The following is a 15,120-nucleotide window of genomic DNA, read 5'->3' as shown; positions in this document are numbered from 1 at the left end:
TACAATGTGTTGCATGTTATCTCAAAGTTATCATTTCAAATGTTAATATTTTCATTTTTATAATATATGACATTTCATTATATCAAAACTAGTAATGACAAATATTTGATATGTTTATGCTTCAAACAATCTGCCCTTGGAAACGCTGGTAAACATGCAACGTGAGCCACCACTCGGGTTATATAACAAATGTGAAAATGGCTCGGTTGTCATCATTTGTTTTTTGATCTCAAATTTCAATCTGGGATCGATTCAGTTTCGAGCGGTCTGACGTATGACGTAGCGTTTTACGTAAGACCCTCTCAATCGAGCGTAAAAACGGTTGTGTTGATTTCGGCTGCTGCTGTCCCGTCCATTTGGTAAAACACCGGGACCAGACTTCAAGCTCCAAGATGTTTTTGGCTGCTGCATTTCGCTCTGCAGTATCGCAGACGGTATGTGTGTGACTTTCTATATGGTTCTGGGTAAACGTGTAAATGCCTAATTAATAATTTGGAGATAAAAAGCCATGACTTCTCACAAGGGCAAGCAGTGGAAGCCGCTAAGCTAACTAGCATGCTAGCTCACTTAGCTTTCTGCTGTCAGACATTTACAAAGTGATCTTAGGACAACATCAGTAATGCAAAAAAAAACCTACTCTAGACATGTGTGAAGCACATTGACTGCGAATATCCTCATGGGCATTGTAAATAATATATATTATTTAAGTGTTAGACAACACTGTGACACGTAACGGTCATTTAGCTGTGTGTGTGTGTGTGCGTGCGTGCGCGTGCGTGATTCTGTAGCTGTACAACATGGTAAAATCCCCATCACAGTTACTCATATAACGGTTTTTTTGGGAGTTGTTTAATTAATTTAACATACATAAACAATGATTAGAACAATTGCAAAACAAAGATGTGTATGTTAAATCAGTTAAGATTTAAACATTTTGGTTATGTTATTTTGATAACAATAACAACATAAACAAATACAAAAGTGAAGTATTAAGACTAGTGTCAGTATGTTAAACTGGCCTTTATATTTAGCATAACATGTTTTGATTTGTTAATACTCATAAAGTTATGACTTATTATTTTTAGATGTATTTGTCTCGTACAAAACTGAAATAATCTTGTCTAAACATTATGAAACTTAGTGAGCCCCGTATTCCTTTATGATGATCTAATATATATTAATGAGTGACCTATGAAGATGTAAATGAAAACATCATTAATGTACCTAAGTATTACTCTTTTATGACCTGTATTTCTCCTGCTTAAATGTATTAAAGTTCATTATAAAAAGGACACATTTGTTGTTACATGTGAGTATAATTTATTTAGACATTTACCTTTTTAGAAACCAGTGCTTATGCTATATGCAGGGTTCTTACACCTTTTCCAAAGTCAAATTCAAGCACTTTTCAAGCATTTTCAAGGTGCATTTTCCAGCTTTTCAAGCATCTTACAGCTGTTGTAAATTACATATTTATATACACATACTCAAATGATTATTTCCCTACCTCACATTAAATCAGATGTTCTTTATGCTATAAACAACCAAATGTGTGTTTCGTGATAGCATTCTACACGAGGATGAAAAATTAAAGAAAAGAAAACTAAGTTTAATATTTCAAAATTAGTGATCTGTACGTAGACTGGGCCTCCCATATAACCTGGCTGAGCCGATATACAACAATCAGCCAAATACATTTTTCAATACATTATTGATTAATTGTTGAGGTACTTTTAGGTTGGTAGTGAACGCAAGTCAGAGGTACATGGTGTACTTCTACTCCACTGCAGTTCAGAGGTACATGGTGTACTTCTACTTCTCTACAGTTCAGAGGTACATGGTGTACTTCTACTCCACTACAGTTCAGAGGTACATGGTGTACTTCTACTTCTCTACAGTTCAGAGGTACATGGTGTACTTATACTCCTCTACAGTTCAGAGGTACATGGTGTACTTCTACTGCACAACAGTTCAGAGGTACATGGTGTACTTCTACTCCACTACAGTTCAGAGGTACATGGTGTACTTCTACTGCACTACATGTATTTAACACCTTTAGTTACTTCACAGATGTGGATGAATGATGTGAAATATAATCAAGTGTTGAATCAGACTTTAGTTCCACCTGGAGTAAATCCACAAGCTCCCCTGCAGTCTACAACGTCATTCAGACTAGCTGCACCTTCACCAGCTCTGAGAACACTTTCATGATCAATCATTATAAAACATATCAATATATATTATTCTGAAATGGACCAATCTGCACAATCACTACTTTTACTGTCGCTACTTTCACTATATTTTGATGAGAATACTTTTCTATTTTCACTTGAGGAACATTTTGAATCAGGACTTTTACTGTAACAGAGTATTCCTACACTCTGGTACTTCTACTTTTACTAAGTACAAGATCTGAGTACTTCTACTTTTACTCAAGTACAAGATATGAGTACTTCTACTTTTACTAAGTACAAGATCTGAGTACTTCTACTTTTACTCAAGTACAAGATCTGAGTACTTCTACTTTTACTCAAGTACAAGATCTGAGTACTTCTACTTTTACTCAAGAACAAGATCTGAGTACTTCTACTTTTACACAAGTACAAGACCTGAGTACTTCTACTTTTACTCAAGTACAATATCTGAGTACTTCTACTTTTACTAAGTACAAGATCTGAGTACTTATAATTTCACTACAAGATCTGAGTACTTCTACTTTTACTCAAGTACAAGATCTGAGTACTTCTACTTTTACTCAAACAATATCTGAGTACTTGTACTTTTACTCAAGTACAACATCTGAGTACTTATTCCACCTCTGGTAGCGTATTAGCCTGAATTGTAGCCACAAAATCACGCAGAGCTGCATAAAAATAGACTCACAATGGTAACAAGTGGAAAATAATATTTACAAATGTGTACAATGATTTCTAGGTCATTCTGACTACTCAAGACGCCTGACTTATACATCTCCAAAGGAAGACTGGGTTCATTCTACAATTACATGGGATTAAAGCAAAATGTAGTTTTACTTGTATAATACTTCAATTTTATATAAAAGACAGTTTATTTTCATCTGTTTTCAAATAAACAAAGTCTTGGCTTCCCCCAGACCAGTAATACAAACGAAAATGTGTCTTCGGGTCAATGTGTCTGATTTCGATAGAGCAAGTCACATTTGGTTTAGGCACGAAACATACAGTAGAAATACATTGCTTTCAAAATCGCTCTGTGTCGAATCAATAGATTATATTTCATGACTATAACACGAAATGCCGTGAGTGCTTCATCCTCTGAACACCACACGATGGCGACTGTAACGCACATACCATAGGTACGCTCCTCTGAAATGATTGTCCCCTGCAATTATTATTATCCCTCAATCGAGTTCGCTATTCAGCTCGCTAACGTTAGCTTAAACAAATGTAACATGCAACGTTAGCCTAATCTAAAATGCTCTACGGCGTACCTTTCATGTTGCTCGTCAGCGCAGACTCTCGCATCGTTATTTGTTGCAAACTTTGCAGGAGGCTACTCGTGGGCTTGACCCTCGTCTTAGCCATGGCTTGTCTTCTGCTAGCCAACGCTCGTTGAAACGGCAACCTCCTGGCACACAGTCATCTATCTCTCATCAGAATGCCCAGGTCACACGTAACACAAACACTTGCAGGTCGCGCGCATAGCGCGGGAAGGCGCAGCGGAGATGTTTTATGTAGAAGCGAAGCAATTCTTTTCTTTTAATCTAAAAAGCGAACTATTCAGTCAGACAGCAATTTTTTGTAAAAGTAAAGCATTTACATTTTCAAGCACTTTATCTCAATTTCAAGCACCATTCCCAAAATTCAAGCACTTTCCCAACCTTGAAAACAACACGTCAAATTTCAAGCATTTTCAAGGATTTCAAGCACCCGTACGAACCCTGTATATGTGATGGTTTCTTAGGATATGATGTTTCAATAAAAGAATAATAATAAAAAGCACATTCAGATATTATCTTTAGTGTGCCTGATCATTGTGTTAAAGTTGTTATTTGCACATTATCTTTAATGAATGAACATTACATTTTCCATCTACTAGTTCTTCCAGGTGGTCTAAAGTGAGACATGTCCTTGACCCTGGGAAGTGAACATATGAATTGACACACCACCAGGTATTTGATGTATCTTCTTTCTCTGCGTGCAGGCCAGGCAGGTCAGGAGTCTGCATCAGTCCGCTGCGCGTGCAGGAGCTGGAGGCGTCTTTGTGGTGAGTTACGTCAACCAGTCTTGTGTAGTCCGGATTAATTGTTTAATGTCGGTTTAACACCTTTTAATAAGCTTGCATTGCTGCACTGGCCATGGTGCATCACAGGTAACCGAGAGCTTTTGGGGTTATTGTTAGCTTGTCTTTGTGCTTCAGCCAGAACCTGCTAAATACGTCCTGGAGTTTAGTTAATTGGGCCACAATATTAATCGTTTTTTAATTCTGGCTGACAGGTTCTTTCCCCATTCTTAAATCAGGGACCACTTTTCTACTTTCTAGAATCGAATCGAATGGGAGGTCACACATGCAGCACACACAGTGAAATGTGTTCTCTGCATTTAACCCATCCTAGTACCAGGAGTCTAGTACTAGGAGCAGTGGGCAGCTATTGTACAGCACCCGGGGAGCAATGGGGGGGGTGTCCTTGCTCAAGGGCACCACGGCAGGGCAGGAGGTGAACTGGGATCTCTCAAAGTAGCAGTCCACACTCCATATTTAGGTCTAGGACTTGAACCGGCGACCCTACAGCTCCCAGTCCAAGCCCCTACTGACTGAGCCACTGCCGGAATTCTAGTTCATACTTTTCCACTAATGGACCACTAAAATAGACAATACCATTTTCTGGACTTCCTGATACATTCAGAAAAATGTGCAATATTGTCTCCCTGTTTCACTGTTAGTTGTCCTTATCGCAATTTTCTGTGGTCTTGCATAACCGCATCGCAGCTGTCATAGAGACTGTGCACATGATCATATACACCAACACTATAACGTCCAAGCACCAGTCCATTATTTATTATTGTGTTAACATGTGGAATATAGTTATACACACATTGAAAATACGTTATTAATCTTGTTCATCTTTATTATTTATTGAACAATAGAAGGAAATCAAAACCAAGTTTTATTGTTCATACAACCTCATTATTCCTTATGAAATTGGCCTGTTTAACTCCTGTGTGTTTGCACATCTTTCACAAGCGAGTCAAGTTTTTTAGAAATGTCATTTACAGGTGTTCAAATTATTTGTATTTAATTTAAGATGAGTAAGCCATAAAACGAATGTATAAATGTAATGAATGGATGACTAAGCAGTATGTTTTCCAAACACTCTTCATGTATCCCAGAAGCTGCCTTCAGAGCCTATTAGAGCCATGCTATCAAGAAAACATCACATGTCATATTTTGATGTAATGGAAACATGCCATGGTTTCATTGTCCCCGGATAGTAAAGAAGTTTCCGTATGTTAATGGGAAAGTTGTTTTGGCTGACTTGTCTTTGACTGCTCTTCAATTGGGAATATTGTTTTCTGACCATTTCTTACTTCAAGTCCATGACATGTGAAGGTTTTATTTGTTCTTTATTGCACAAAGACTACTCACAAGGGGGCAGTGTGTGCAGAAGCCGAAGTAGTGATTATCTGTGTTGAGTCTTTTCAACAGTCTGAGAGCAACACCTGTTTTCCCATGGGGGCTCACATGATCGGTTGTTCGTCTTTTATTAAATACTATGACATAATGCTTATGTCTGTTACTCACTGGAAACATGTTGCATGTCTCCCATAATAGCAACTTGACATATTTAAACAGGATGACAAATAAAATGGTTGACATGGATAATTGTACCTCTAGTGTAAATAATGTTAACAATGTATTTTTTCTTTTTTAGCACAGAGATACTCCTGACAACAACGCAGATACTCCTTTTGAATTCACTGAGGAGAACTTAAAGGTAGGGGTGACATCTGTGTTGAGCCATTTAGGTTATGTACCTACCTACATCTGATATCCCCCCCGGTATTAGGCAGTTTTGTTATGAGTCTATGCTAGTCTTTAATACAAATACATATAAAAGTTTAGCTTCGTTCTTAGACATGCCTATGTTTAGTTTTTGAAATGATCATGATAGTGTTATTCTGTTACGAATTAATGTATGAAAGACTCCTTTTTAGTCAGCCTCATACACTAGCTTCAGTCAGACAGACAATCTATTAGCACAATGTTTTAATATATACATTCCTATCTCTAGTTTTTGAAATGATCTTCATTTAACTTTTAAAAGCTGATGTCAATCCATGTATCGGTGCATCTTTTGTAAATATCTGTGCAGGTAAAGCTTTAAAACTAGCACACGGTAAAAGATTACTTTTGATGCAATTGTTGAAGTAAAGGCAAATTCAAGCAATTATTATTCTAAACGACATTCATGGTGAAATGTCCTTTTCTCTCTTCCCCTGTAGAGGATTGATGCGATCATTTCTAACTACCCTATCGGATACAAGCAGGCGGCCACCCTCCCCGTGTTGGACGTGGCCCAGCGGCAGCACGGGTGGCTCCCTGTCGCCGCCATGAACAAGGCACCGTGATTCTCCTCAATGTGTTTTACAGCTGCTTAATCCCAGTTTGAATCTGTTGGACAACATTTCTTATGAAATATGTAATTATTTTGATTCAGGTGGCTCAAGTGCTGGAAATCGCTCCGATGCGAGTGTACGAGGTAGCGACCTTCTACACGATGTTCCTGCGTCAGCCCGTGGGAAAATACTTCATTCAGATCTGCACAACAACGCCCTGCATGCTCTGCAACTCAGACAGCATCCTGGAGGCCATCAAAACCAAACTGGGTGAGTAAGAGGGGCATTTTTCATGTCCACCTTGAACTCGTTATTATTGTTATGTCTGTATTTGAGTTGTATAAGATGAAGATTGCTGAAAAAAGTAAGCTAAACATCAAGAAAGGAAGTTAAACAACTAGCATTAACTATAAATTACAGGACAAAATAAAAGGCAGATAAAAATGATATATTTTTTATTGTTTGTGCTACAGATAAACATAACAAGTACACATACAGTTCTCTCTTCAATTCAAACGACAGTGAGTTTTAGACGCAAACAAGAAGACAACACTGAAAGCTACCCAGATGACTGTTAACCTGCCTCTGTCAGTGTGGCACATAATCAGACATATTTGTTTGTGCTTTCAATCCACCTAATAGCGTGGCTTTCCTTTTTGTTAAAACGCCTATATCGCGTTACAGCTGTGAAATGTCAGGTAGCGCTGCTTAAGTTACAAATATTTGTTGTTCCTGTAACTTAATCTGCAACTTGTCAGAGGGGATTAGCTAAACATATATAGCGTGTCTTTATTTGTTTTTCCACAGGTATCAAGGTCGGAGAGACTACTCCAGACAAGATGTTCACGCTACTGGAGGTGGAATGCCTGGGAGCCTGCGTGAACGCTCCAATGGTCCAGATCAATGACGACTATTATGTGAGTGCCGACCACTCCGTGCAGATGGCTTCCTTTCTTAAAACTATAACTAAATAAACCTTTAATTGGGTTAAAGCATGAAATGAGTCTGTCAAAGAATGTCTGCAGAGATTATATCTCTCTGTCATGTTTCAGGAGAGTTTCTTTTATTTAATTTTCTCTGAAAGCAAATGCAGGTGCGGTCGACACAAATGAGGTTAAAAAAAAAAAATGGGAAACCAAACCATGACAGAAAATAATCTTAGATCAAAAGTCTTTCTCGTTGATAAGTAACATTTCCAAATAATAACATGGCTGGAATAACAATGTTGTCCTGTTCATGTGAGATCATTAGGAGGAACAGCAACACTGTGTTAACACCGAGACTACCGTGGTGCAGTTTAGTATTCTTTGTGAATAATGAGGTGTCAGGAATGCACGCAGTATTTGGCTATTAGATCAATTCTGTCCTCAAGTTGCATGCAATTAATCAAGATGTTATTATGTGTGTGTCACAGCACTGAGGCGACACAGATATACCTGTTAAACAGCTTGTTGGTTCACAAGTCAGTGCAAATGCCTGTTTGAACACTAACATACAGTAGGCAGTACCTGAGCCCTCTTAGTGTTGTTTCAGAAGACTATACAGCAAGTATTAGTTAGAAAACAAAACCTGTGTAATTAGGTTGGGGGTTAAAATCATAGCCTTGCTTTGTTTGCCTGCTTGGACATTCTGATTTACTGTTTTTGAAGTAAAGTCAGGGCACACATTCTGAATTTATCCCAGGTTAAAACTGTAGTTTTGACATTTGAAAAGGTTACGATCATTTTGACTGACAGCCTTGAAACTGCTATACTATGATGCTGGAAATCAGCCATAATCTTCATAATCTTATTGCAATACTGCAAAAGTAGTATTTCAATCTTCTCCCCTCTCTTTAGGATATCATTGAATAAGAATAACAAGGTGCTCAAACTGGTTGAAGGATGTGAAAACTGTGTTGACCTTAATAATCCAGCTGAGAGCGCTATTAATATAAAAGCACTATTCTGATTTCTTCCTCATTTATCCTGCCTTCTTCTCATTTCCAGGAGGACCTCACACCTAAGGACATGGATGAAATTATTGATGAACTTAAAGCAGGCAGAGTCCCATTAGCTGGGCCAAGGTATACAAAATCCTCCTCAATTTATTATAATATTTTCTGGTTGATAAGTAAGATTTCTAAAACATTGCAACTATCTGTTTCTTTTCCGACAGGAACGGGCGTTTCTCCTGTGAGCCTGCCGGTGGACTGACTTCTCTCACGGAGCCTCCTACAGGGCCAGGTTTCGGTGTCAGAGCCGACCTGTAGACATCGCCTTTTATCAAAAGCAACTTGTCCCAGAAGATGATATTATGCTTTACTCAAACATGTTGTGTAAATAAATGTTTCATATGCCTGTGCTCTTGGTGTCATTGTGTCACTTACAGGATTATAAAACAAGGTGATATACATGAATAGATGTTATGGGAGATTATATATTTTCTGACCTGTGACAACTTCGACTGCTCTATTAGGCACACTTGACATAAAAGCTTTTTGTAAACATATATACAAAGCCATGAAACTACATGTCTTAAAAGATATTTTTTGTCAAAACTATAATTCTACCATCGTCTTTTTTTGGTTCTACAAATTACATTGCAGTTGCTTTTTATGCACTCGGCTATAACATTACTTTACATGTCATTTGTTAGACGCTTTTATCCAAAGCGACTTACATACTCAATACGGTGGGCAATCCCCACAGGAGCAATTTGGGGTGAAGTGTCTCAGGGACACAACCACATGCTGACTGCAGTGGGGTTTGAACCTGTGACCCCGATCCGAACGCACAACCCACTGCACCACACCCCTCCCTAATAACAGCTGACAAAAATGGCCTACAAATAGAAAACTCTTGACATATAGTGTTAAAGAAAAGTCCTATTCTAATTTGGTTAATGTCACCAAGCTGTACCACATGATGCTGAGAAAGCTACGAAGCTTATGTCGCAGTTTCCATTGCCAACCCTTCTTCTGTGACAGCTTTCTTTGACAAGTCACATTGTAGTTAGAGCCATGTTAAAATCATATTTGAACTAATACATTCTAGATACATCTTAATTTTATCTGGGCAAGCCATACACCATATATAACTGTATTTTAAGAGACATGTGCATTTCAAATGTTAGCATACAAGTCCATCTCACAATAGAGAAATAATTAGTACAATAGTGGTCACAAAATAATGTTTTTCTTATGTCAGAGTACATTAATTGTAATATATGTATGGTAATGGTATGCAATTGTATCACTTATGAGTAGTTGAACAATAGGCTTTCTTCAATTAATTCAAGATTCAAATACCATTGTTGACTATAATCCAAGTTTCAAATCTCCAAAAATAAATAGGTAATTAATAATAACATAAGTCAATGAATGATCTTAAATGATTATATCTACATTCACATATTCAAAATTGTCCATATGTAGTTATAGCCATGCTACAATACAGTTTGACATAGATTCCAAATATCTTCGAAGTTAATCCGGTCAAGCCATTATATGATAAAACCTAGTGAAGTATTGTTACCAAATATGACTAACTGAATGATTATGCTTTCTGCAAATCATTCAGGATTCACATGCCATTGTTGACTATCATCTATGTTTCAAATAATAATACATAATTCATCACATTTATTTTAGAAATATCCCAAAAGAAATTGGTAATTCATAATGAATAATAACATCAAAAGTCAATGAATGATCTTAAATGATTATATCTACATTCACATATTCAAAAGTGTCCATATGTTATTGTTTTGAGTATGTGAGGCTACGAAGGACTACTATGTAGTTATAGCCATGCTACAATGCAGTTTGACTCTTTCTTAAATTCCAGATATCTACTAAATTAATCTGGTCAAGCCATTATATGATAAACCCTTCTCGACTCACACCCCCTTCTTCCTACAACTGCTCCTGTCATTCGCATCCCACCCCGGTGGCGTGTTTCGTGTCTAGCCGGTGCCCCTCGCGCCCCTCCCCCAGTCCCGTTTCCTTTGCGACTTTCAACAAGCCTGCTCTGCAACATACAATATTATGCACCATGACGCATGCGCAGAACACATACTCCATGATGCAAATGTCACTGCGCAACCAATTCAAAGCTGACGCCTGACTGACACAATGAGTTGGCGGGTCAAAAGAAAAAGGGGCAGAATTTACGCGGTTCATTAGTTAAATTGTCACCAAATTGTTAAGCCATGCTCAATATAGGATCCATACAAATATCCTAAACCCTTGATCTTCGAGAAAGTTCCTACTAACCGCAACGGAAAAGATGACGTCAAGCGTCCATTACTGATCTCCCTCACATTCAAGCTAATATCCGATTGTTTTAAACGCTTCTAACTGGCACAATATGAACGCACGGAGCATATTCTTAACATTAAAGGTGCAGATTTACTCACATTATCGATAAAACAAAGAGTTAAATCGTTGTTTCCACACATACCCAGTCTATCCAGCAGACGCAGACCTTATAATATCGGTGGGGGCTCACGCGGTCACATGTATCTCCTCGACCAATCAGAGCGCCGCTTGTATGTTTTGCTGGGGCTTTTCTCCGAGAGGACGGGCGACGAACGGCTGGGATGTTTTCAAAAACCAGCGATGAACGTCACACAGCCGTAGGCTACGGTTATAACGTCCAATATTTAGGGAATAACTGTTTATATTGCGCAATATTCACATATAGCCGAACGTGAATGAGTCCGTGGGATACGTGCGACCCAGTTTGAAGGTAAGCGCAACACAAGGTTAGTTGTTTGATTGAATCTTAAGCGGGGCAAAAACGTTGACGTTAGCTATCTGGCTAGCAGGCTAACAGTAAGCTAACGTGAAGTAAAGTGCGTGCGAAAATCGAATGTTATGTGTTCGCGTGGGCTTGGTATAGTTTGTGTGCCACGTGCGTTACACACATTGAGCATTTTAGTCGTTTATGTGTTTAAAAGGCTCACTGCTCCTTCTTTTTTGAAGCGAGGGGGCAGAAAGCCGAAAGGAAAATGTCGGGGCAAAGCAAGAGGGTTAGCCCCAGCCAGCGAGGCTGCTGTGTCGGGCTGGAAAGGAGCTGGCTAGCTAGCTAGATTAAGCGCTGGGGAGGGGGAATGCTGTGAGGGCAGTGAAGGGGCTGCAGTGGGCTTTTGTCTCAGGCTGTGCTGTGCTCTCATGTTTTATATTGTTATTAAAACATTAATATAATGTATGCTGGCCACAGAGTCGGTACACAACATTGTGCAACGCATTCAGGACGTAATTATACACTAGGTCGCTATGTTTACAAACCCAGTTGAACATTTTAGCGCTCAATCACCATTATAATCGAGGTTATTGCAAGGTACGTTTACACATACGAGGAATTTGCTTCGGTGTTTGGTAGTGCAAAGTGCAAACGTAAAACGAGTATATAAAGAAATGTCTTTTTAACATTGGAAAAGAATAAAGGAAAGTATTTACACCAAATATCCAAAAACACTACGTACAAAGAATGTATGACAACTGCAATATATCGTATTTTTAAAGTTGAGGAATGTGCAGATTTTTAGGGAGGTAGGGAACAACAACATATTGCCGGCTGTGCATTGAAGGCGACATTACCGTGAGGTGGGTGTTGTTGTCTGCAATGAGCTAACCAACGCCACCGTTTATCTACAGCCAGCGCATATGTTGTATCTTGAATATATATTCTGAATATGGTGTAAATGTATAGATATGTTTTGCTAATTCATACAAGGAACTAGCATAGCTTGAATAACTAGGAGCTTGCGCCTCCCACCCAATGACTCTGACATCTTGGGGGTGTGTTGCCTGATACAAAAGATGCCTGTTTTTACATGGCGACCGATCTGAAGCAACAAAACGTCGATCTTAAATGTAAAATACCTGAAGTTGAAGAGCTATTTTGTGTGGACAGAATTAATAAACATTACAATTACCCTTTTAAAATCTCACATACACCAAAAGAAGTAGAAAACCGTGGTTAAATTGCCATTATTTTATTATTATATATATTTAAATCACGTATGCCTGATTATATATTTTGCCTTGAGTAATACATTCGACCACAATTTAAGATGATTTGAACAGTATGAATACATTATTCACATAGACTTCAAATTACAACAGTATTTGACAGATGTAAATGATATGACATGTCTTTTGTTATATGGCAAAGGCAGAGAGAACCTTAAAATGCCCAACCATGATGGAATTGCCAAGAATAGGAAGACGGGGCTTACTATATCAAATGTTTTCTTTCCAAACATTTACAAACAAAATACTTTGATCGTTTTTTTTTTTATCACAAGAGCAGTTCTATTTATTCGCTCTACTTGTGATTACAAAAGAAGTACCCCCAAGAATAAATGGCTTATGTCAGCAAAAACAATGGTAAACATGTTATGCTTGCTGAATAGCTATTTCATTAACCCAATGGTTACAAGAGAACAACATATATTATCTACTACATACCCTTATAATATTGCAAATTAACACTGTAACGAGGAAGACAGGAAGTTTACCAAGTTGTAATTTCAGCTGAAATTAAACAAATATCTTCGTCATCTCACTCATCGTCACAGTGCTAAAGAAGTAATTGATGACATCGACTGTGGTAATGTACATAGGGTTGACAACCTGCGTCTTTTTAGTCTCCCATGACTCGACATATTTAGATTTTTACTAATCTAGGGACTCACTCACTGTCAGATTTATTCCGTAACAACATTTCAATTATTAATTGTTTCTAAAACTCATCAGCAATTAAGTTTGAGGGGAGCTAAGTTTCAAAGTCTGTTTATGATATAGGAATATGTAACATGTTTTTGGGTGAGATTTCGGTGAGTAATCTATTATTCATTGTCCTGCTATCATTTGAACTTTCAGTACCTTTTTTAATATAGGTACTACGATAGACTAAAATGTTGCAAGTCATAGTCCTGGCGGTAGAGAGATAAAAAAAAAACGTTTTAATCTTACTCTTCTATTGGTTTAGTGAAGTTTTAGATGCAAATATGGTATCTGTTGTCAGGGTTGATAGTCTGCTGGATGCCCCTAACATGTTTTTGGGGTCGTTCTTAATAAGTATTCTTTTAGTCTCTTTGTTAGGTTAGTGCAAAGACATCAATATTCAACTACCATTGAGAATGAAGATCCTTGTTGGCAACTAAGGATTTAGTTGCCAACAAGCTAAGGATTGGCAACTAAATCCAATCCTTATTGGATTTAGTTTAGTTTGGATTTAGTTTTAATTACATTAATGCATGTAATTATGCATTACATAATTTGGCTGAGAATGAATAAGAAAGCTCACACTATGACCTTGTCCCAAAGGTTATAGTTTGAGAATGTGGTACGGATATGTAACATATTTAGCAATAAAGCACCATAACGTTTCTCTGTGTGCATTATACATACTCTGCTATACATACCATTTAACCTGCACTTTTCTTCCTGCATTTAGCCCTGAATATTATCCTTTTTGTTAGTTAGTTAGTTATTCATCATTTAGTATTTAAAGATATCACCAGATCTCAATCCAATGAAGCCCCTTTTGGTATGTGGTGGAACAGGACATGCACGTGTAGCCTACAAATCTGCGGCAACTGTGTCATGGCATTTGTCAGCATAGCGGGTTATTTCTGCGCCAGCGTCTTTTCAGTTGTTCCTAATGGGGAGGGAGCATGTGCGTCCATCTCGATAAGAAGTGCTGCAACCAGCTTTGTCTTTAGGTGTGCCACCTGAGCACTAACCCTAGTTGAAAATCTCTGAACATTTGAGAAAGTGCTGTTGACGTCACTGTGTGGAATACGATGAAGCTTGTTTCAGCCTTGTCTACGTCAGACATACATGAACATAATAAAGATATTAAAGCCAATGTGTGGAGGCAGATCAGCTTTGCCCTAACTTTGCTTTTGGATTCAGGGTTGACCAGCACACTCATACAAAGTAGCCCATGAAGTAGTGTTGTCACGATACCAACATTTTGGTTTCGATACAAGTCAAGAATTCCGATTCTTTTTCGATACCTTTCTTAAAAAAAGGGAAACGGTCTTAAATGTAATTTATTATGCATTATTTCACACCAGAACCATAACCACATTGGTAAGTTAGCTAAAAAGATAGCCATATTAGACAGTTATCATTGCCATTAATTGTCTCGGTAAACTACGAAAACGTTCATTTGTCACAAAATGTGACAAATGAACGTGGTGGCGAAGTCGATAGGGACTTGGCTTGGGAACTGGAAGGTCACCAGTTCAAGTCCCCGAAAGACCAAGTGCTACCGAGGTGTCCCTGAGCAAGGCACCGTTCCCCACATTGCTCCCCGGGCGCCGTTCAAAATGGCAGCACACTGCTCCTAACACTAGGATGGGTCAAATGCAGAGAAATAATTTCCCCATGAGGGATTAATAAAAGTTCATCTTCATCTTCAAATAAATTACACTGGTTTGACTTAGATTTGAGGGCATGGGCTGAGCATGATGTAATTATGTTATCTATCACATTCGCTAACCTGTCTGGATGCCGGTTCGCGAG

General features: G+C 38.2%; 2 protein-coding genes across 2 annotated transcripts in view; both read left to right on the top strand.

Annotated features, from left to right (window-relative positions):
• Positions 1-296: 296 nt before the first annotated feature.
• On the top strand, positions 297-8,939 carry ndufv2 (NADH:ubiquinone oxidoreductase core subunit V2). Its single transcript, XM_034104159.2, has 8 exons — positions 297-434; positions 4,183-4,245; positions 5,912-5,974; positions 6,483-6,599; positions 6,698-6,866; positions 7,404-7,513; positions 8,585-8,661; positions 8,754-8,939. The coding sequence occupies exons 1-8, from the start codon at positions 393-395 to the stop codon at positions 8,845-8,847; spliced, it is 735 nt and encodes a 244-aa protein (XP_033960050.1). The 5' UTR covers positions 297-392; the 3' UTR covers positions 8,848-8,939.
• A 2,229-nt stretch (positions 8,940-11,168) lies between these two features.
• Positions 11,169-15,120, top strand: part of ankrd12 (ankyrin repeat domain 12) — a 39,592-nt gene continuing 35,640 nt past the window's right edge. Inside the window, 1 exon segment of the mRNA XM_071206377.1 lies at positions 11,169-11,326. The gene's annotated coding sequence lies outside the window, so the exon portion shown is untranslated.

Source organism: Pseudochaenichthys georgianus, chromosome 17 (assembly GCF_902827115.2).
Source record: "Pseudochaenichthys georgianus chromosome 17, fPseGeo1.2, whole genome shotgun sequence".
Classification (NCBI taxonomy): Eukaryota; Metazoa; Chordata; class Actinopteri; order Perciformes; family Channichthyidae; genus Pseudochaenichthys; species Pseudochaenichthys georgianus.
This window is presented reverse-complemented; position numbering and strand designations above follow the sequence as displayed.